Source organism: Penicillium psychrosexuale (assembly GCF_028828465.1).
Source record: "Penicillium psychrosexuale strain IBT 29551 chromosome Unknown utg000004l, whole genome shotgun sequence".
Classification (NCBI taxonomy): domain Eukaryota; kingdom Fungi; phylum Ascomycota; class Eurotiomycetes; order Eurotiales; family Aspergillaceae; genus Penicillium; species Penicillium psychrosexuale.
The window spans coordinates 7,198,298-7,220,082 of record NW_026643189.1 but is presented as its reverse complement, the minus strand read 5'-3'; the positions used below and the strand labels follow the sequence as shown (position 1 = coordinate 7,220,082).

The window sequence follows — 21,785 nt, the reverse complement described above, 5'->3', positions numbered from 1 at the left end:
ATGTTTAAATTGTTAGTTATGCACCTACGGAGTACTCCGTACTCCATCTCGAGCTATGTGATATACTTGCAGGTAGTTCTATGCATCATGCCGAGTTACAGTATGCCCAGAACTGCTTGAGGTCAAGCTCTTGAGTAATGGGCCTTGGGCGAGAACCCATAATGACGAACATTTGATCCCACTCGATTCCACTCAGCTGTCCACTTCCGTGCACGGACCAGAAGAATATCACCTACAACATAGTTAAGCCCTAGATGGGATCACGAGATATCTGTATTTTTTCCTATTCTCACAACGGAGCTCAGTCAGATGTACTTGGTTGTAAGTCTCTTATTGCGGAAGATTTTGCCCTTGAAGTATGTAAGAGGATACATCATAACTACAGCTCGTATGTTATAGATAGGACTGGTCATTTAGGAAATGCAGCATACATATTTAGCCCAATGCTAGCACTAATAGTCTTGGTGTATTGATCCCGGCCACCTAGAGGCTTGATAGACTTTGTCCAAACCCGAAATTGTACACCGCGAAGAGTTCCGAGGACTCAAGGCATTCAGTCAGCAAAACGTAGATCATCCTATTTAGCCTCCATTTCTTCGGTGACTTCGTTCTGGTATGAATATAGCTATATCCACCTTTGAATTTTGCTGGTTTGTAAGTGGTCCTCCGGTTTTTCGGGCCATCATTAAATTGGGGAACCGATCCACCCTGGTTCTCTTGTTACACTTGTATAAATGTTTGTTTCGTATCCTCGATGCTTAATCTCATCTACGCCTGAGTAGTGTCAGTGCGATCCCAACATGTATTCTGCGATTGATAGTATTAGACACCTTCAATAGTCAGATGCAGATTGTACGCCATAGTGGTATGAATTACAGAACTATTTTCCAGGAAAAAACAGCATTGTCGTGATTGGAGAATCTTTTCTTTTGACCCAGGGGATCGTTCTCTGGAATTATTGTTTCGTCCCCAGATGCAATGTTCTATATGCTATATTTATCGACTGTAGCAGTAAAATTCAATCTCATCCGCCTCATCGTGCTGAGAAGGGATTTCAACGTTGTCCTGCACCGCCGCAAATCCCGCCGAGCGCATCAAGTCGAAAAACACCGTTTCGCTGTCATGTCGTCTTTTCAGAGCTACCAAGACGATTGCATCTGGGGAGGTCCGAACCATCCGGTCAAGCGTAGAGACTAGCGCGGGCAAGCTATCTGAATTGTAGGTACAATCAGAGACAAGAATGAGGTCAATAGGCCGGGGGCAGAGCTCATCCGGTGGGTCGTCCCAGTCGAGATTTTGATAATGAAGACTGGACATAGTTGCGAGTTGGGCAGCATTCATATTGCGTGTTATTATCTCCTCAACCTCAGGGAGATCTGTGAGTAATACCGAACAGTTCGGGAGCATTGATGCCAATGCAATTCCCGCTATCCCACATCCTGCCCCAAGCTCAACTACCTGGATAGGTCGGTTGCAGACGGATAGGACCTGTTTCAAAGCTTGTATTTTAGGTTCAGGGCCTTTGTTCTTGTCGTTACGGGCCGTCTTCCTTATATCCTCACACATCAGGTGAAGATATGTAACTGTTGCTAGGCCCGCATCCCTAGGAACTTGTATTTAGAATCTCGAGGGGAAAAGCCAAAGTGAAGTCGGGTAGCAGAGTGGCTTACCATATGTGTCGAGCAATGCTATTTCCTGTCTCTTCCCATATTTCCATGGGGAATGGTTCACAGCCGCTGTATTGAAGGCGGCGTTGAACCAGCTTCTCTGCTGGTGTGGAATGAGGCCCAAATGGAGCACTTGTTGCAGCAACCACTAATTGTATGGGGGAATACTCGGGTATGACATATTCTGGTGAGTCCGGCAATTTAACCGTCAACACCATAGACTGCTGGGCCAGATTGGATGGGAGAGGACCCAGGGCAATAGCAAGTTCTCGATTACTGGCATTCCATTTTGTCGTTTTCTGAAACATAACCCGAGAGGAATTCTCAGCTATCACCATCAAATCAACATCTTCAGCAAGAAAAGAGTCCCCTAGATCAGTGGTGATGCAGATAAGAGCGGAGATGTAGATGGCCCCTTTCTGTTGCTGGATTCTGGGGGTTTTCAGGAATCTAACATAGTAGACCATCTTGGAGATATAGAATACAATGCTTTCCCCGAATCCCTCAATGCCTCTCCGTCCTAATCGTATCTTCATCAAACCCAAATTTCCGCCAAAATTATCCGCGCTGACTCAGCAAGGAATGACATCCATTCGTCGGGTTCATGCTGCGGCTTCACTTGCCTCTGCTTACCCCCGTACATTTTTCCAATGTCGCCGGCGACAGCTGGTGGAGCGAATTACACAAGATCCGTCATTAGTAGTCTCTATTCTTCACGTCGTTGCCCAATATGATGCGACCGCGCGACCCCCGCATCCGACAACGGATTAATCAGATCTCCCATAACCTTGAGACCGCCAACGAAACCGCGCAAGAGGGGCTTTATACTTTCTCCCACAACTACATATCCCCGTGTTTTGAATCCATTGGAAATTGCGTGACTGCATGTACAGCACCTTGCCTTCCGAGCCGTGAAGACCACCTAAGGCGGCGACGACGCGGCCAAACCGAAGCCAACTTTGATTTTTACGACGACTGGGCCAACGAAGAAGAAGATGATGGCTTAATTGGATGGGGTACTGGTGAACTCGACCGCCTCCTTGCTGGCAGCGGGCTGGCGCACGGAACTGCTGACCAGCCGCGCCGGCCTAGGGGGATGAGCTACGGGACACAAAACACTAGGCGAAGGAGCACCGCGCACATTCCGGACAATCGCGCCGACCCGACTGTGATTCCCAGCTCTTCATTCCTCGGCTTCCTCGAGCGCTTTCCGTGGAGATTCGGTGCGAGGGGAGTCAAGTATCGGCCTTCAGCTGCAGATCTGCAAGAACACCCCGGCGCCCGGCGCTATACGCACGAAGACGAGCCACTAATGGAAGCTATGGATGACGATGATGAGGAGGATCAATTGTCCCCCATCCATAATAGGAGGAATCGCAGTACCACGCAATCTTCTCGCGGAACGGACAACTCACTTAGTTCCCGCGGGGATCTATTCCCTAGCGATGAGGAGGAAGATGCAGTGCCCCTCGATGATGAGTTTGCGCTCGCTTTTGCGCGCCGGGGAACGGGCTTAGAATCAGATGATCAGTCCGGGGCGAAGTCTGAAATTGTACAGTCTGCATCTGCGTCCAGTCTAGGCGGTGCGTCCTCGAGAAAGACAAAGCGAAAGAAGAAACGGTCCCCAAAGCGATCAACTAGTTACAATGATGCCGCGATTGCTCAAAGTGTTGGTACACCATCGATGGCAGACCTGAAAACAGAAGAGCAGCGCGCGGCATTGGAAGAAGAATCGGATATTGCGAAAAGACGACTCGCTGCACACGAGCTGGCTTTGAGTCGAGGCCTTGATCCGGGAGGCAGCGATAAAGTATGAGATTTTCATCTTCCGGTATAAATGAAGAAGAAATTAACCAGATTACATTTTAGCCTGCCGCAATATCCGCTAGTCCAAGTCTCCGACCACAAGAGCAACTTAATACCTCCAAAAGGACCTTCAGCGAGTCATCAAGCCGCCGGTTGTCCGACAACCAACTCGAGCCATTCCCACGCCTATCCATGTCGCCTTCATCTTTGGCCATGGATTCTCCGGGTTTATCGAAATCCTCACCAAGGGCTATATCTCCACATGAGCTTGGTGGAAATACGACTTCTCTCGATTGATCGTGTTAATGAGTCTTCACACGCATTGCTGTAATTTGCTTTGGGTGATTATTGTGGACCTTTGCCATTGATCACCTAATTTGTATGATATTCTGAGCGATTTTGTTACTATACCCCTATGAATTCTAGAGTCTCGAGAGTGCCAGGAGTTCTCGAGCGTTTTAAATTGCAAATGATAAACCTAATTGATTTTGAGATTCCCCCTCTAGGCTCATAGATCTTCCTCAAACCTTGCCAATTTTCTCCTGCACAGTTCCCAACATCCAATTGCTTTTGTCGCTTCGCTATCGTCCTTAAATGTTGAATTCGGATCTTTAATTAGAGTCCTCTTCATGAGCTTCACCTTCCATTGATTCTCGATTAGAACCAAACCGTGGGGCCGTCCCCACACCCCACGCGGGGCATCCTTAACAGAATTGCTCTTCCGGTCTATCCAGGTACGAGACTGAAGTACATAGCCAAGCTCTGCGATATCCAAATCGCACAGGATTGCTCAATTGCACAGGCTTCGCACCACAGACGAACCTCGGCTCATCCAGCATGGCCAAAGCCGAGTCCGATCTCAGATCCATACTCGATGGCGGCTTTGATCCTCATAAGTTTGCCTGGTACGAGCCAGAACTGATTGAGGTTCCCGAGCCAGCAAAGTCTCTGCTCGAGAAGTATAGCAAAATCCCACCAGGGCACGAGGTTGAACATGTGAAAAAAGTGGTGAGTCCTTTCCATTCCATGGCGAGAGTGCCCACGCTAATGACGAATGAATCAGAGAGATCGAGCATTCGCTGTGGTAAGTTAGACATTTCTTTCCGACAATATGTCCTACAAGCGTGGCCTGTGTGGTTTTCATCAGACGCAATTGTCTTCACGATTCCCTCGTTGGCCAAAGATACTAATAATTATCCCCAGTTTCCGTACCCATGTATTGGATCATTCCGGTTCCTAGACTTGAGCATCCCACAGTCACCGCTCTACCCTGAAATCCTGGACAGACTCAAGTCCGGACAGAAGCTTCTCGATGTCGGATGTGCAGTCGGGCAAGAGCTGCGTCAACTGGTAAGACCCCAGACAGCTCATGCAGGGTCCAGAGCAATGAATGCAACTTAACGTACCAAATTAGGTCTTCGACGGGGTCGCTTCTGAAAATCTTTATGCTTCTGACTTGCGCCAAGACTTCTACGACATTGGGTATGAGCTTTTCAACGACCGCGATCACCTCAAAGCCCAGTTCATTGTAGCAGACATATTCGATGACAACTCCGATCTAGTCAAGCAACTGACCCACAAAATTGATATTGTGAACGCCGCTTCCTTCTTCCATCTTTTCAATTGGGACCAGCAGATCCTAGTCGCAAAGCGGCTCGTTGGGTTACTCCGGGATAAACCCGGCTCCCTTCTAATCGGGCGACAGATTGGTTTAGTGAACCCCCCGCCTCCGGAAGATAAGGAGGCCTCTGGGGAGCACTATCGTCATGATCCTTCTACGTGGAAGAAGTTCTGGGAGCAGGTGGGTGCTGAAACGGGGACGAAATGGGAGGTTGAGACTAGGATGGAGAAATGGGCTGGGGCGGATAAGATGATGAAAGACTACCATGAGGGGATGGACACTTTCAAGCTGAGGTTTAGTGTTCGGAGGCTGTAGGAGTTCCTTTATCATTTGTGATTTGAAATGTATATAGCATTTTTCTAGATTACATCAATCAGTGCTTCTTCGTACACCACTAGATCCTCTTCGGGGTTGATTATACTACACCGAGGATCGGCTGAGCACCCGCAACTCGCCGCTGTGCAACCCTACTGTGTATTTGGTGCAAAGTGTTGGGATGCAGATGCTGAAATGGCAGAGTCGTACTGGAAAGGTTGGATCCCAGACTGTAATTGGTGCATTGTGGAAGCCTTTTGGATCTGCGGCAGCTGCGTTGATTCATCGAATAACCACGGTGGGTTTGCAAGAGACATTATCTCTTGGTCAAATATAGTCCATGAGTCGTCTGCGCTTGGGAGAGGGAATGCTAATGCCACGCTTGTGTCTGGCGGGGTATGCATGGCTTGCATACTAGACTCAAGACGGTGGGAGAGAAAGGTATGAATGCTTGCAGCGGAATGGTTCCTTCGTTCTAGACTTTGGAGATGTGCTTGGATGAGGTGTAAATCTAGAACGAACATTAGAAGAGGTCGATAATTCTGCTTTTTCGTGAGTTGGATAATGCCATACCATCTGGGTGAGTCATGCCGTCTTCAACACCCTGGAGAAGTAATACGGCCGCCCATGTGATCATCTATGTTGTTAAAAATAGCATTACAGGCTCTGGGTCAGAACTTACAACTAAGTCCCAATTAGACCATATGCTCGAATCATCTTGTCTCAGCCTCAACACTGCCCGAGCTGAAACGAGCAACTCGTGTCGCTCAAAAGAACTGATATTCGCAGGACTCAGATCAAATCCACGAGCAGGATGATAGATCGAAAGCACATATAGTTTGTGCAGGTGATACTGGAGCAGAATGAGAATACCTTGTCGATCAGACGGAGTGGGCTCTAACAACAGTCAGCCCCGGAAATTGTATTCTGGCTCGTGGATACTTACGGGATGAGTTATTATATCGTACCAGCCAGTCATCAAGTTTTCGTGCCCAGTGCCTGATGACCTGCGAATCATTTTCAGTAAACGGGGACCGAGCTATAGGCACGATGTCAACCTCATCTGCATTGAGAGAGGACCATATGCTCGGTAGCCCACGGCCGACAAAATGACTCAGTCCAAAGTGCATCATTTCTGCAAGGTCTTGGAAGGCATTTCCTTGATGGCTATCCAGCCGCTGTATATTTGGATTTGCAGCATGTCGTGGGAGGAGTGGATAGGACATGTGCATTGAGGCGTGTTCGATATCAATGACCTGAAGCCAACAAACGTAAGTAAAGTATCCGAATCTCGGGATTTGTTACCTGCTCCTACCTGAAGACCGGAGAACAAGCCACGCCAGTCTTTCGTGGTGGAATTCATCTCTGCTGGACAATTATCAAGCCAGATACGATATGCCATTGCAATCCACGATCCTGTAGCACCAACATAAGCCTCGCAGCTCAGACTAGCCATTATTAACCCAAGGATATCATGAAATGCTTTCTCTCTTTTGGATTGTGGGGAGAGCTTTTGTTCTTCATCCTTGTGCTCTGATACCTGCAGGTAACTTGCACGCAGACACGGAGTCACAAGCTCAGCGATAGCACTATACATAGTGGCACAATATTCCGAGTCCAAAGATGCCAGCCTGGCAGATGGATGGTGCAGAGCAGATATGTAAAGCACAGAAGCGAGCAGGACAGGGGTAGGAGAAGCGAACGCGCTATGATCTGTTAGGAAGTGCAGAAGTGGGAGACTTTTCAAGAAGCTGTGATATTGTTAGATATCAGCCGTCACATCTTGATTTAAACAGTACTTACGAGCTCCATAGCTGCTGAACAACGGATCGCGACCAGATACTATCATCTGGAGATGGACGAGTAATGAGTCGTAAATGCGCAAGCGCTGTCCATACACCATGCAGTGGCACGACTTCCGTGTCTTCTTCGAGACTTGCCTCACGAGACATACTAAGTTGGTCTTCGGGGTCCTGGGGTTCCTCGGTGATACCTAGCGCGGCCTCGATCCTGGCCAGCCGGTTCAAAATCGACTGATGATCCGGGATCACTGACAGAGAAGCAAAAGCTTGATCTTGCTGCATCTCCATTAATTCATGCATTGCAGATGCCTCGACGAGGTGTTAGCTTTGTTTCTCGGTTATTGTTTCCGTGATCCTTTGCTCACATTGGCCCGGGGCTTAAAGACACAGGCTGTTCGAGTGTGACGGCAACGGCGACATGGAGGAGGTCCGGATACTTCGCATTTCATCTGATTCATGTGAGTGGTCTTTTTGCTAGTATATTGGAAAGTAGTCTGTCTATACCTTTAGTCGTCGGCAATTTACTTTGACTGGTTAGCTTTTCTCCACAATACCAATGCCGTCTCGGACTCACCACAGGCCTTGGTCGGCTTCGGGCCGACCATGGCGCCCGATCTCTTCATGGCTACTCAAAGTCACTCTCCATTACTCGCGGTGATAACTGATCAAAAAATCGGAGAAGAAGTAAAGAGAAACAGTTACATCGGGGCTTATCAGCGGTGGGGAATCACCATTTCTCCGCTTTTAGCAGAGACCAATTATCATTCCTCATTCTTTTAGTCAAGACATTGAAAGATTCCAAGATTTGTTTACTTTGATATTTCTACGAAGTTTACGAATTCTATGAATTGTATGACGATATTTATGTTCCCTCGTTTTTAGTCCGTCCTGTGTAGACTTATAAATCCAGGACGGGTCTGAAAAACGGAGAAGAGAAGTGTACCTGGCGGTTCACATTCCCTTTGTTCTTGCGCGAGCATCCTGATGGAAATGAATGCGACATCTTGCAACCAAAGGTAGTGACTGGTTGTAGATGTGATTAGCTCGGTGCCGAAGCACGTGAATATCTTCAGCGCGGTTGGGGGTCAAGGCAGGGGAAGACATGAAAACAGGGAGGAAACAGAAGAATAGAGATGTATACAAATGGGATATACACGATATATGTACAAGGTAGGGTGTGAAGTAGGGTGTGAAGTAGGGTGTGATGGAGGAAAGTGAAGTATATAGAAATACACAGGGAAGTGAGGTGGTGATACAAATTCCCTAAACAAGGATCATGTCCAGTTCGGAGAAGGTGTGGGAAAACAAAGAGGCAACTGCTGAATGGCGATCCTTGGGTGATATCGCTTATGCGGCGGCATCCATGGAAAGCTTGCGCAGCTCCCATTCCGAATCAGCCCAGTCTTTCTTCTCACCCAGAACACAAGTCGCTTGCCGTGAGCCATTCACCAGGAACTTCTCAGCGACCGCGTTGACATCCTTGGCTGTAACATCCAAGACCTGTTCTCTCCAGCGCTGGTCCATTTCATGGGTAACGCCGCTCATGAAGTAGCGGGCCCCTTCGTCATCAACGCTCATAGGAGCATCAAGTCCTTGGAAGATGCCAAGCTTAGCTTCTTCAATCTCACGCTCAGACCAAGCACGATCTCTAGCAAATATACCACTGTTTTTGAAGACCTTGAGCGAATTCAGAGGATTCGGGTCTCGGTAACTCATGAAGGTGAAGATACCCTTGATGGGCCCGTTGCTAGCACCGGCTCCGTATGCACCTCCCTTCTCCCGGATCTCGGGGTGGAGGTAGTTGTGGGTGAGAAGCTGAGACAAGACGCTGAGAGGAGCGCTGGATGGATCAACGAATGGCACAGTTTGGCGAGCCTGGCCAGAATAATAGACCTTGTACGGCATCTCGTAGAAAGCCTTGTCGGCTGACTTGAAGGAAGACCTGGTAATATTGGCGCTTGGGGACTGTGTTCGAGGCAGTCCGGAAATCCAATTTTGCAAAATCAATTCGTTGTTGCCAGCACTCTCCTTTTCACACACCACGCGGACGCGAAGGTTGGACGAAGAGATGGCAAAGGATTGGATAAGGCGAAGCTTCTCGATCAGCTCCCGGAGACGCTCAGGAGAGGACTCTGCGTCCCGGAGCAGGTTAGCCGTAGCCTGCAGCTGCTCAAGGCCAGACTGCTGCTCTTGGATCCAGAAGCTCCGAGAAAGACTGGCAGCCGCAGCATTGACGGCAAATCGGTGACCAGTTCCCGCAATGGCATCCAAAGCTCCATTAGTCGTCATCCGTAGAAGTTCTTGAATCATCGCCGGCGCAGCAGGGCTTGTGAAGTCCGTCTCTGTGACCAAAGCCGAGAGTATTTCCAGCATCTCGGGAATGTTTTTGTCAATAGCGAATCCAGAGAACTGCAAACCCTCCTTGAAATGATCCAAGTGCGTTGGGGACGACACAAGGAACGACGATGTTGAGATCCCTCCGGTTTTCAGTTTGATCAAATCTTCCCACTGTTCCATCGACCGATTGGCAGTTCCCAGACGCATAACGCAGTCGTTAAAGAGGGGCATAAGCAATCGGAGTTCATCAGGCAGATCAACGAAGTCATTCAAGGCCTGGAAGTAGGTCAAGCCATTGGTGGGAGCTTCACGCCAGACGACGTCAGCGCCCTCGACTTTCGACTCTCGGACAGGTTTGCGCTCCTTCTCTCGCGAGATGTCCTTGACTCTTAACGATGGGAGACAGCTCAGGTCAGCATTATGGGCGTCCTCTTGGATCTTGAGAAGTTCCAATTCCTCCTCTCCAAGCTTGGTGACAGCCTTCTCAACTGATCCATGCTCTTCAATAAGCTGGGCAAGTTTCTTGTCCTTTCGCACCACCTCCTTCTCGTCCAACTCTTTGTTAAAAGTGGGAGTACCGACCATGGTAAAGGTCATGCATTGGTCGTTCATGAGATATTTCTCTACCAAAGATTCGAGATAACCAGGTTTAGCATATCTTCTCTTGAACTCGTCGATGACATCATTCCAAGCCAGCTCTTTCATGGGGTTTGAGCCGTTGAGCCAAGACGAAATGGTCTTCTCCATTACACCAATTCCGAAGTTTGCAGTCTTGTGGCGCAGCGAAAGCTCCAGCTGGTGAAGGAATCCACGAATCTTCTCCTCGCTGAACCCAGCAGAAACGGATTCCCGGAAGACGTTTTGAATCACGTTTTTGATATTTGGGGCTTCCGCTTCAGTCACACCGTTTAGTCCAACCGAGAAGATAGGAATCCGGCCAGATGGGTCAAGACCTGTGTTGGGTGTGAAAGAAGAGCCCAGACCACTCTCAACAAGGGCTCGGTACATGGGTGAGCCGTAGCCATCGAGGAGAAGCGAGGAAACGATTCCTACAGAGAAAGTTTCCACAATATCGGTTGTGTCACCCATGTACCAGGATGTGGATGTCTTGTGCTGCTTGTCTTCGCTGGCGAACGTATCGATGGGGCCGGGAACAGTCACGTTAAGAGGTCCCTTGGTGAGATCCAGAGGAAGCTTGATATCAGTATCCGCGTGTCCTTTCTGAAAGCCATCCAGGACTGTACCGATCTGCCGCAGGTGATCAGCCAAAGGCATATCACCATATGTAAGGATCTTGGAGTTGCTAGGGTGATAGTTGCGTTTGGAAAACTCCGTCAGCTGCTTATGAGTGAGATCTGTGATATACTCTGGGTCTCCACCAGAGTTGTTTAGCGAGGGAAAGATACTCTCTTTGAAACGAATATAGTAGAGATAGTTTGCATCAGAGATCTGGCCCTTCATCTCGTTGTAGACGACACCCTTAAATACGATGTCCTCCAATGATAGCTGTTTTTCGGGTTGCCCGGGAATCAACTCTCCAGCACGCGGATCCTCGGGGCCCAAGCGCCATCCTTCTTGTCGGAAATCCGATTCCTTAAGAAGAGGGTGTAGAGTAGCATCAAGATAGACAGAAAGAAGATTTTGGAAATCTTGTTGGTTGGTTGTAGCAAAGGGGTATGTAGTGTGGTCGGAGGCTGTGAAAGCATTCATGAAATTCGATAGGGAGCGCGGAAGCATCTTAAAGAACGGGTCACGGATTGGAAATCTTGAAGGAGCATAAGGTCAGCAAAAATATAGAGGTATTCAATATGATATGATTCACTTTTCACTACCACATAATGTGGTATGCTCCAGAATATGAGGCACACCAGTAGCATCCGGCGGGTTTGTCTTGAACCCAATTCCAAACACATTGTTCTTATCATCTCTGGCGACATGCATGTAGTCCGCATCGGTCCGGTCATGCTTCAGCCAGACTGCAGTCAGATGAAGCTCGGGAACATGTTTTTTCTCCTGTAGAGTGAATCCGTGGAGCTTCTCGCCGACCTTGGGAAAGTTATCCAAGTTGGTCACCGTCGATGCGGCTCTCCGGGTATTGCGCGGAAGGATCGTTTGCGTTGACTTCAATGAACGACTAATAAGCGGATTAGACTTGGGCACTCGAGCTGTACCGAGGCGCATCGATGAGCGCAACATAATTATGGGTAGTTGACGATCGTTAAGAACAACCCCGGAGTCGAAAATGTCCAGCCCTGGAGGTTCCACCGCCCAGGCTTACATCATCTATGCTAGCGTAAGCCTCACTCTGGCCGCCCGCTTGTCGAAGTTCTGCTCCGAAGACCAACATTTGCTCTTTCCCGAACGATACGACAAACAAACGATCCTTACATCCCAGGGCCAGTGATCCCGCTCGTGAGCCTTCCCTCCGGGATCTCTCCTCCGTGTGATTGATCCGTCTACATCCTGCCCTGTATCCCGCCTATTTGGCGCAAATTTTCGGCTTCCGGCCTTCGTACCAACCCCCCGTGAATCGAATCGCCAAATACGTTGTTTCTGCAATACTCACGCAAACACCTTGAAATGTCGTCCACCTCCATGGCAAAGAAGAACAAGGTGAAGAAAGCGGCCGACCCAAACGAGACGTCCAAGCTTTTAGCCGCCAAGATCTCCCAGCTGGAGCAAGATGCCGCCGGCGAGAAAGACCAAGAGGCGGAAATTGGTGCGTGACTCCCTTTGTATTCTGCGGCGGCATTTTTCTTCTTTGCTTGGTACCGCTGGACTGCGGGGTTAGTCTGGAACTAGGGTCACTGACTTGGATTTTGATATACAGAGCGCGAGGTCAAGAAAGCAACCCGTGATCTCAACCAGCTTTTGAGCAATATCGAATCTCCTATGACCAAACTCGAAACCGTCCATAAGAAGTACACCGAGCTGTTGGCGGATATGAAGAAGTTGGATCGTGATTATTCTAAGAGCAAGAAGCGCGCCGATCAGTTGCAAAAGGACCAGGACAAGGGCAAGTCTGATCTCAACAAGACCGTTACAATGAAGGACAAGCTAGAGAAGCTATGTCGAGAACTTACCAAGGAGAACAAAAAGGTCAAGGTGGGTCCATCAGCATGCGCCTCGAGACGATTGCGCCAAACACCGCGGAGGACTTGCCAGCTAAACGATTTGGTAGGATGAGAATAAGAAGCTGGAGGACACTGAGAAGAAAGCGCGCTTGATTGTGAACGAACGTCTCGACTCGCTCCTTTACGACATTCAAGACGTCATGGCTGCCAAAGGGAACCCTCGTAGCGAAAAGGTGGATGTCGATTTGGATGAAGCGTACGATTGAGTTCCTCTCCTTCTTTGAGCTTCACATTTGCTAATCGGAAATGTCTAGACTCCGCGCCAAGCTCAAGACCATTAGCGAGCAGTTCGACACACGCGACTTGCATTACAGGGGCCTCCTACGTGGCAAGGACTCCGAGATTCAAAGTCTCGCTTCCAAGTTTGAGGAGCAGCGCCGCGCTGGTGAAGTTGAAGCCAACCGAAGCCGAGCTTTGACCTCTCAGGTTTCCACTTTCTCCCATACCGAGGCTGAACTGCGCAGCCAACTCAACATCTATGTGGAAAAATTCAAACAGGTACAGAAGGGTTCCTATAACCCGTCTCACTCCCCGGTCGCTGACGAAGACCACCAGGTCGAGGACACTTTGAACAACAGCAACGATCTTTTCCTTACCTTCCGCAAGGAGATGGAAGAAATGTCCAAGAAAACCAAGCGCCTAGAGAAGGAGAATCATACTCTCAATCGGAAGCACGAGCAAACTAATCGCAATATTCTGGAAATGGCAGAGGAACGGACCAGAAATCATGAAGAACTTGAACGGTGGCGACGGAAGTGCCACCATCTAGAAGCCCTTTGTCGGCGTATGCAAGCCCAAGGCCGAGGCGAAGGACTTGCTCTAGCGGAAGGCGATGATCATTTAGAGGGCGATGATGAAGGCACTGAAAGCGAGTACGACGATGACTACGAAGATGACGAGGAGGATATCAGTGATGAGGAAGATCTCGAGCCACCCCCAACCCGGGTCGAACAACCCTCGGAGAAGCCTGTCTTCGGTCCCACCCCGCCCCCGAATCTTTTGCAAGCTCGAGCGAATGGCAACGCTGCGGGAGTCAATGGCTTGGTTTTCTAAGATTATTCCAATTTATTTGACGTCGATTTTGATCGAAGCGACTTTGGCTACCTCCATGAACATTCGGTCTTGGACTTTGTACTTTTCTCCCAAGGCAAATGCTTCAGTTTGTCTTGGGCTTACAGAGATCTGAAGATTCGTGTTGAGTTCGAAAATGTAGAAGTTCCTTGCCATCTATTTTTTGTCTGTCTCGCGATATTCCTCGGTAATTACCAAGGCATAATCCATCTTCCTCGTTGGTTTCTTCAAGTCTTATTGGTTTCATATTTTTCGTACAAGTACATGTCATAGTATAACAAGAAAAAAATCCTTGGCATATATGATTGCATCCTAACTTTTACCTAATATCTATAGCTTACTCGATGACCCTGTGGAAGTGATATATGAGCCTCCGACTTTGAGCACCTCGATGGCCTGCTGAACCATTTCCTTCACAATGATTCCGGCTGGTTTAATCTCGTTAACACTAGCCGAGACGTCGCCCATGAGGAACGGCATATCGGTGTCCTTGTCGTTCTCCAAATCATCCATCATGGGCACAACACCCTTGGAAGTCAGCGCGGCAATATCAGCAGGCCGCGCTTCCCATTCCTTGATGTAATCATTGGGAAGCATGCGCAAAGGTCGACCAGTGACAACCAGCGTGCGCTTAGTCTCGCCAAATTGCGCCCCAACAACAGCCTCCTTATGCAAGCGACTGGCGCCGCTCTCCTCGGAGGCCACAAACCGTGTGCCCACCCAAACACCCGCAGCACCAAACATCAACGACGCCGCCAGACTGCGGCCATCGTTGATACCACCGGCTGCAACGACAAGTGCCGGTTGCCCAGTGAGCGGACTCTTATACTGCCGAGCAACATCCACAATAGCAGGTACGAGAACGGAGAACGGCACTTCGCCGGTATGACCGCCGCCCTCGCCACCCTGTGCACATATAATATCGACTCCCGCCTTTAACGCCTTATGGGCGTGCTTCGGTGCGCCAACCATATTCATAATCAGGATTCCGGCCTCGTGGAGCCGCTTGATGGTCTTTGCGGGCGGGATGCCGACGGCGGAGACGAAGAGCTTGGCGCCGTGCGAGATGGTCACCTCGATTAGCTCGTCCAGCTGGCCGTGTGTGTAGTCGTGGTTTGTTGCACGCGCTGAACCTCCGACCTGCGGAAGGGCGAGATCTACGCCGAAGGGGAGAGAGGGGTCCCGGAGGAGTGATTTGAGCTCCGTGAGCATTTCTGATAGTTGAGCTGGTGTGTAGCCTAGTCCGCCGATTGTACCCAGACCGCCGGCATTAGAGACCGCTGCTGCTAGTGGAGCTCCAGATGCGCGGGCCATGCCAGCTAGCAGCACTGGGTGTTGAATCTTGAGGAGAGAGCATAGTGGTGTTTGGAGAGACATTGTTGTTGGGTTGCAGAGATGGTTATGGTAGATTCTCAGAGGTAGAATTAGGTGGAACTAAGAGATGGTCTTGTCTCGATGCTTTCTTAGATATGGACAGTGTATATATTGCAGTGGGGGTTTCCAGAGCAGGATGACTAAGCGGCTATGTGACATAAAAGCACTCCCGAGGCATAACTAGATAGCAACGCAGACACCTTTCCACTTCCATTCTCAGTAGTCACCCCATGGTGTTCTCCTCTCTAGCACCCTATTACTCCCAGTGACGACTCTGCTCTCACACCTGTTTCGCAGGCAGGGCTGTCGGTGCCCCTATCCTAGGGACCCCTCTTCAATGTAGTTTCCAGTATAGGATGACTAAGCGGCCATGTGATAAACTATAAAAGCACTCCCGAGGCATAGATAGCAACGCAGACACCTTCCACTTCACTTCTCAGTAGTCACCCCATGGTGTTCTCCTCCCTAGCACCCTACTACTCCTAGTGACGACTCTGCTCTCACACCTGTTTCGCAGGCAGGACTGTCGGTGCCCCTGTCCCCTGTGGCAGGGTCCCCTCTTCAGTACCTAAACGTACCGGATTTTCCCTGGCGTGTGGGGCTTTCCTATTTGATCTGCCGCCGCTTTTATAAGGGTGCTCAGGCTTAGGCTCACTGAGTAGATATCAGCACGGACTTAGATCAGTGATTATACTCAGTGTGACGATCTGCCGACTGATACCGACTGTGCACCTGCCCAACCTGGAACCTCGACCTCGCCCTTGCCAATCGAGTCGCACAAATGGAGAGGAATGAGATATTTTGGCCTTTGTTTTAGTCAATACATTGCAACCACATCTGCGCCGGCATCTGAGTTCCTTGGAAACCAAAAAAATAATTTATCAACCGGTGGATTACATCAACTCCCTTTGGAGAAGACCAGGAAGGGACAAAGAGGGATATATAGGAAAGAAAGCGAACAGCAACATCATGGAAATATTTTGGACAGGTGGCGCATCAGTATTCAGGTGCGCCTAAGGTTATATATCGAGTATGCGAGAAGATTCCACTACATCCAATGGTTACTGGGGATGGAACAGATTCAATGAATCGACATCTTCTTGCAAATATATGTAAGAGAATGGTTGCTGCCCAAGGGCGTCAGGGTTGTATTGAACAATCCTTACAGCGTGCTACAATCATTGAATTTCATTTCCGACTAGTCAGTCGCATGGCCACGCCTCCCGTTATGTCTACATCATATATGCCGTCCATGGTCAAAGTCATTTTTGGAACACTATTGTTCAGCAGGCCATCCAACCTCTGCTCAACTTCTCTTGGCTCCTCCTCGATGAGCGGCACAGCATCTATGCGGTGGCGCTGTAGCAGTTTTAACATGACCGCGACAAACTCAACCTGGCCCATCTTTTGTCCTGGACAGATACGCGGCCCATGACCCCAGGGAAGAAAACATCCCTTCGGCGGTTGATATATGCGGCGTGCAGACCCGAGTGGATTGATCCAGCGAGAAGGGCGGAAGGTGCACTCGTCAGGGAGTTCATTGTCATCGGTATGGACCCATGATGGGTCAGAGCACCGGTTAATATCGGGCCACACATCTGGATCAAGATGCAGTGCAATGTGATTTATAACCACGGACGAATTAGCTGGGAGGGAAATCATGTCGTCGGATGTCCTCAGCTCTTGGGGTGTCTCGTTTGTTCTCAGGACGTGAACAACAGGTGTGTACAGACGCAGTGTTTCTAGCATAACTGCCATGAGACGCGTTGCCCTTGGAAAGACGGAAGAATACTCTGGAGTTTCTAACACGTCTGTAGGCATCAAGACATCAACCTCTTCGAATAGCCATTCCTGCCATCCAGGATACCTGGCAAGCAAAACTATGGCAAAGGAGAGGGTGTTTGCCGTTGTTTCAAACCCTGCTGCTGTGAAAAGAAAGAGATTGCCGTTCAACTCCTCTTTGCTAAGGGGGTTTGCCTCATTCTCTTGTTTTTCTGCTGCTTGAAGCAACTGGCTCATGATGTTGCTTTGTCCTGATGAAGTCTTCTTGTCCCAAACGCGTCGACGCTCCTGGTTGAGAAGAATTTCGGTGTGCATAGGGAACTCGCGTTTAGCAATGCCTAGCTGCTTCATCTTCCGGTATCCTGGGATCCAGGACGGCCAGTTTAAAAGTATTGTAGTTGGGATAATTATCGGCCCAGTGACAGACGCCATGACAGATTTGCAGGATTCAATATATGTCATCTTGAAACCCGACCCGGGTTTCTCGCCGTCTGTGCTCTTCCATGGAGCCTTTGCACCCATACCAGCCTCACTCAGTACATGAATTGTGATTTTCTTGATCATATCGAACATTTTTGTCGACTCAGCAGAGACCCTTTCTCTGTCGGTCCCAATGAGAAGAAGCTCATCCAGCATGCCCGTTGTCTGACATATCGTTGCATCGAAGATGGTCTTGGAGATGCGCTCGTTGATCACGCTTGCAACAACCTTGCGTTGCTTCGCCCATCTCTCTCCATTGGTTGTGAGAACATTATGTCCAAACTGACCTAGGAGTAGTCCAGCAATCGGTGGCATTTTGAAATCATCTGTTCGTTGTAGCACCTCAGCAGCGAGGATCGGATCGGCGGTGCAGAGCTCTAGAGGCCCGCAACTGGCAACCAAGAATGATTTTCGATATCCTTGTGGGGCCGCATATTCGTCGAATGGCCGGCGCTTCTCATAGAACTCCCAGCCATAGATCGTCAGCGTGAGACGTTCCCATATCTGCTTTGGGAGAATGCGCTTCAACCATGGCCGCAAAGGGACGGACGTCAATAGCCAGATGATGTTGCTTGGATCTATTGGATACACCAAGTAAGGTAGGCCGATGGACTTGGCGGCGCGAATGTTGCGAAATAGCCGGTACGCGAAGTTCGTGAGGTATATTAGCACCAGCGCGCCGACAATTCCAACGCCAATCGGCATTTTCTCGTTGGTTTGGGATAACAGATACCAAATTAGCGTGCTAGCCTAGACGGTGTAGAGTAATAAACAATTTGCGCCAACAGAAGGGCTTTGAGGCGAAAGGAAGAAATCTAGCCGATTGGTAAACATCAGCCCCGTTAAATGGAATCATTTACGACGTCTGACGATATCCACAATTCTTCTGACTGGGCATGTATGTGAATACGCACTTGGTTGGAAGAGATGATGTGTCATGAGTTGCGTTTCGGCTAATAAAGCTACTGCTATTGGGCAGGCTAGGCCCCTGGTGGAGAGGCTCTTATACCTAGCACTGCGTACTTTTCATTTGATTCTGATTTATGGATCTATATGCGAGTTCGAGATTGCGGCCCCATTCCTGTAATTACAGGGGGTGGAGCCGCACCGCCACCCTGATCCGCAGTGTAACCTTGGAACATCGACGGATCGAACCGTACCAAACTAATTTTCCGAGTAACCCGTGAACGGCTCCACTATAGTTTTTTTTTTTTTTTTTTTTTTTTTTAGTATTCATACGCTGCCCCGCTGTAATGAGCATACAACAATTTGCATTTTCTCTAATCACTCACTTTCTTACGTATTTGGTCCAAATGTTGAAGATACCATTAAAGTATCCCTTTCTGAAAATTCTGTGGATTTTAAACTAAATACAACTAGTGGAAGCCGATGAGCAAGTTGGAAGTAACTTCGGAAGCAAGTAAGCACTAGAGTAAGCAAGTAAGCCCGGGAATAAGTAACTAGTCCACCCGTAGACGAGTCAAAAGATGCCGCCCCGATCGATCTCGGGAGATCCCGTTACTTTCCCACCCGTACCAAAAGGTAGGAATTAGAGCATTAATAACTGAACGGTTTCATAAATGTCAAGACTGCTGTTTTTTTTGTATTCTTAGGTTTTGTGGGAGCTAGTTTTGTTGTAGTGGTTCGGTCCGTGGCCTATAATCGGGCCGCAGCCCCCAAAACCAACACGTTCGAAAGAACAGGCTGGATCACTGACCCATGGAGTAACATTAGACGGGGCGACCTGTTAGCCTGAAAGGAGCGCTGTTCATCGATCAGATTACTTATTTGGGAATTTGGAATATTGGCCCAAGCAAACATTTCCAGTCTTCCAAAAAAATATAGCGATCAACCATGGTGACATTTTTAAGTATGCGTTCAACGTCCTTCAACCAACCCTAGCAGGATTGAAGCATCTTCCTGAAGGCTGCCATGGCCTGGCCATTCTTGTCCACATATGAGGTTTTCTTTTTCTTTCTAATTATACTATCTTGGCGCCTGAAGCACTGGACTTGAAGCAGGTCCAATTGAACCAACGTTCCGTTCAAGACTCTGTTCTCTACCACCCCGGTCTCACTTTATCAAAATTAAGATGCAATGCTCGAATTCCCTCGCGGCGTCTCACGATGACACTGGGGTCTCGGCTCAGAGCCGGCAGCCCCAACATAGTATCCTTTCGCTTGGGAAGGATCCCTCGTCCGAGGGCCTCGCCAGGTGTTGGGGTAAAGTCGAAGGTGATGAGAGCTTTGGCCAACATTCCGAGGGTTAAATTCATACCAAGGTACCGCCCAGGGCACTGGTGCATGCCTGGGAGGCCGAAGACGTTGAGATGCTTGACTAGGTCCTGTTTAACTTGTCCGTCATTCTGGAGAAACCGGCTGGGTCGGAATGTCTCCGCGTCTTCTCCCCATATGTCTATGCTGAAATTGTGCAGATGAATTGGAGTCATAATGATCGAGCCCTTCCTAAGTCGATATTTGTTGTCGAAGACGCTATCCTCATGCACGCCGCGTGCAACGGGAGAATCCCCATATGTACGCAGAAGCTCGTACCATGTAGCCACTAGAAGTGGACAAGAGCATCGAATTTGTTCCACATCGATGGCCGGGTTGGTGGATGAATCATCGACAGTGGCTTTAATCTCAGCCAGCAGGGAAACCAATAGCTCTGAATCAGCCACAATTTCGCAAAATGCCCACGTTAGTATGTTGATGACATTTGACATCAGTCCGACAATTGCGACCAAATGGCAGTCGGTAAATCCCTCCCGAGGGATCTCGAGGGATTCGTAGAGAGAAGCGAGCCGCTCAAAGAGTGTCACTCCCTGCTTTTCTTTATTTCCGTAATTTCCGTTTTCAACGCATTGATCGATCTTCCACCGAACGACTTTCCGCGCTGAACGTAGCTCAGATGGTATCAGCCACGAAATTGGATTGCGCAAGGTCTCCAGATTTTGAATGAAAAGTCTGTAGACGAACAGTGATTTAGTCATGCGATTGGGCGAAGATTTCACAAGGGAGTTACCTACCTGAGGTGATCGCGAAATTTCTCATCTTCGAAGGGTCCGTCTTCCCCCCAAAATATAGCGCCCATCGAGCGAGAAAGGAAATCAAAAATCCAGGATCCAAGACCAACTTCAGCTTCTGAATCGCACTCTGGAAAGGCCTCGCGCCAGTAGTTTTCAATCTTTTGGTCCATCAGAGATGCATAATTCCGGAGATTTTGTAGGCTGCGGAGCTCGCCATTGAACAACTTCGATAATTCTCGCTTGAAAACACCAGTATCAGGATCGGTGAGAAATTTCTGGCTTGCGGGTACAAGGCCCATGGCGGGCCCAACAGCAACATGGAAAACGGACATCAAGCTTAAGTGACGCATTCCCGTAAATTGTTTGATACTAGCCGAGTCCAGCGGGTGAATCAAATGCATGTCCATTCCGGGGAGTTTCAGAGTTTCCATCGGCGAGCGTTGGGTTGAACTGAGGAACTTCCGTATAAGCCAAGGATATGATAAATCGGAGGGGAAGGGTCTTGAGATACCATAGCGATGAGATGTACAGGTTAGAACCTTTAGTTGCAATCCCAAAGATGTGACCAACAAAGGGAATCCAGGAGAAATGAACAGGCGGGGGTGAACAAGTGCTCGTCTTTGCCTTTTGTGAGAGCCTGTGCCTGATTGCAGCGTAAGCAAGCCACGCAAATATCAAAGCCAACACAGGAGTCTGAAGCATCATGCTCGTATAATTGTCGTGGGTGGCTCCGCAGGATGCTGACTTTTCAACTGCTGCTCTTCATCCACCATCTCGTTTTCTCGATCTGGGGGAAACGGAAGGTATCAGCTTACTATAATCCGAATCAGACCGTTTACGGTACGTAAGATAATACAAACAACACAGTCATAGACAGCAGGGTCACGACCTAGTGGAGAGGGACCCACTATATGGACCTTCTTCCTACGCTTGGCAAAGCGCCAGCACGTGTATGAGACATAGTTGCTTCATACGGACCCATCGAGTGAAAACTTGATTATTCTATACACTCGTGGGCCAGCCAGGACTCCATCGCATGTATGAGATATGACTGTTTCTACGGATATCGTAAGAAATGACCGTTCATACGCTCTTTGGTCCAATTTCGCCCGAACGAAGCTGGTTCATTGGTTTGCAGTTAAGCCCCATGTAGTAGTTTACATTGAGGTTGCAAGCTAGGGTTGGTTGGAGAAATCTCAAGATTGAAATGAGACTTTCGAAATTAGAATTGACTTTTCGAAATCACACCATGCCTGCTGCACGCTAGTCGTTATACAGTATTTAATAGCGAGTTGAATATGCAAGTCAATATCTATTCCAAGAGCTAATCATGCTTAGCATGTGGAATTTGCTCTTGGCTGCGTCATG

At 48.9% G+C, this 21,785-nt stretch overlaps 9 protein-coding genes across 9 annotated transcripts; 3 read left to right on the top strand and 6 right to left on the bottom strand.

Annotated features, from left to right (window-relative positions):
* Positions 1-996: 996 nt before the first annotated feature.
* Positions 997-2,134, bottom strand: N7518_008587 (uncharacterized protein; the record flags this gene model as incomplete). The annotated part of the gene is made up of 2 exons (XM_057189514.1): positions 997-1,603; positions 1,671-2,134. 2 exons carry the CDS (start codon positions 2,132-2,134, stop codon positions 997-999), a joined length of 1,071 nt encoding a protein of 356 aa, XP_057041217.1.
* Positions 2,135-2,397: 263 nt separating this feature from the next.
* On the top strand, positions 2,398-3,770 carry N7518_008586 (uncharacterized protein; the record flags this gene model as incomplete). Its single annotated transcript, XM_057189513.1, has 2 exons — positions 2,398-3,477; positions 3,537-3,770. The coding sequence occupies 2 exons, from the start codon at positions 2,398-2,400 to the stop codon at positions 3,768-3,770; spliced, it is 1,314 nt and encodes a 437-aa protein (XP_057041216.1).
* A 507-nt stretch (positions 3,771-4,277) lies between these two features.
* On the top strand, positions 4,278-5,409 carry N7518_008585 (class I SAM-dependent methyltransferase; the record flags this gene model as incomplete). The annotated part of the gene is made up of 4 exons (XM_057189512.1): positions 4,278-4,481; positions 4,537-4,557; positions 4,677-4,823; positions 4,888-5,409. Coding segments are annotated over 4 exons (894 nt in total), but the record flags the coding sequence as incomplete, so codon positions are not given.
* A 152-nt stretch (positions 5,410-5,561) lies between these two features.
* Positions 5,562-7,834, bottom strand: N7518_008584 (fungal specific transcription factor domain-containing protein; the record flags this gene model as incomplete). The annotated part of the gene is made up of 8 exons (XM_057189511.1): positions 5,562-5,920; positions 5,983-6,046; positions 6,092-6,306; positions 6,356-6,665; positions 6,725-7,160; positions 7,213-7,520; positions 7,577-7,647; positions 7,786-7,834. The coding sequence occupies 8 exons, from the start codon at positions 7,832-7,834 to the stop codon at positions 5,562-5,564; spliced, it is 1,812 nt and encodes a 603-aa protein (XP_057041214.1).
* Positions 7,835-8,558: 724 nt separating this feature from the next.
* On the bottom strand, positions 8,559-11,744 carry cym1 (pitrilysin family metalloprotease cym1; the record flags this gene model as incomplete). Its single annotated transcript, XM_057189510.1, has 2 exons — positions 8,559-11,313; positions 11,371-11,744. 2 exons carry the CDS (start codon positions 11,742-11,744, stop codon positions 8,559-8,561), a joined length of 3,129 nt encoding a protein of 1,042 aa, XP_057041213.1.
* Positions 11,745-12,128: 384 nt separating this feature from the next.
* Positions 12,129-13,735, top strand: N7518_008582 (taxilin; the record flags this gene model as incomplete). Its single annotated transcript, XM_057189509.1, has 4 exons — positions 12,129-12,267; positions 12,379-12,653; positions 12,730-12,878; positions 12,937-13,735. 4 exons carry the CDS (start codon positions 12,129-12,131, stop codon positions 13,733-13,735), a joined length of 1,362 nt encoding a protein of 453 aa, XP_057041212.1.
* A 348-nt stretch (positions 13,736-14,083) lies between these two features.
* On the bottom strand, positions 14,084-15,130 carry N7518_008581 (NAD(P)H-dependent flavin oxidoreductase; the record flags this gene model as incomplete). The annotated part of the gene is made up of 1 exon (XM_057189508.1): positions 14,084-15,130. One exon carries the CDS (start codon positions 15,128-15,130, stop codon positions 14,084-14,086), a length of 1,047 nt encoding a protein of 348 aa, XP_057041211.1.
* Positions 15,131-16,315: 1,185 nt separating this feature from the next.
* Positions 16,316-18,094, bottom strand: N7518_008580 (uncharacterized protein; the record flags this gene model as incomplete). Its single annotated transcript, XM_057189507.1, has 1 exon — positions 16,316-18,094. The coding sequence occupies one exon, from the start codon at positions 18,092-18,094 to the stop codon at positions 16,316-16,318; it is 1,779 nt and encodes a 592-aa protein (XP_057041210.1).
* Positions 18,095-19,448: 1,354 nt separating this feature from the next.
* Positions 19,449-21,119, bottom strand: N7518_008579 (cytochrome P450; the record flags this gene model as incomplete). The annotated part of the gene is made up of 3 exons (XM_057189506.1): positions 19,449-20,355; positions 20,418-20,867; positions 20,929-21,119. The coding sequence occupies 3 exons, from the start codon at positions 21,117-21,119 to the stop codon at positions 19,449-19,451; spliced, it is 1,548 nt and encodes a 515-aa protein (XP_057041209.1).
* Positions 21,120-21,785: the final 666 nt, after the last annotated feature.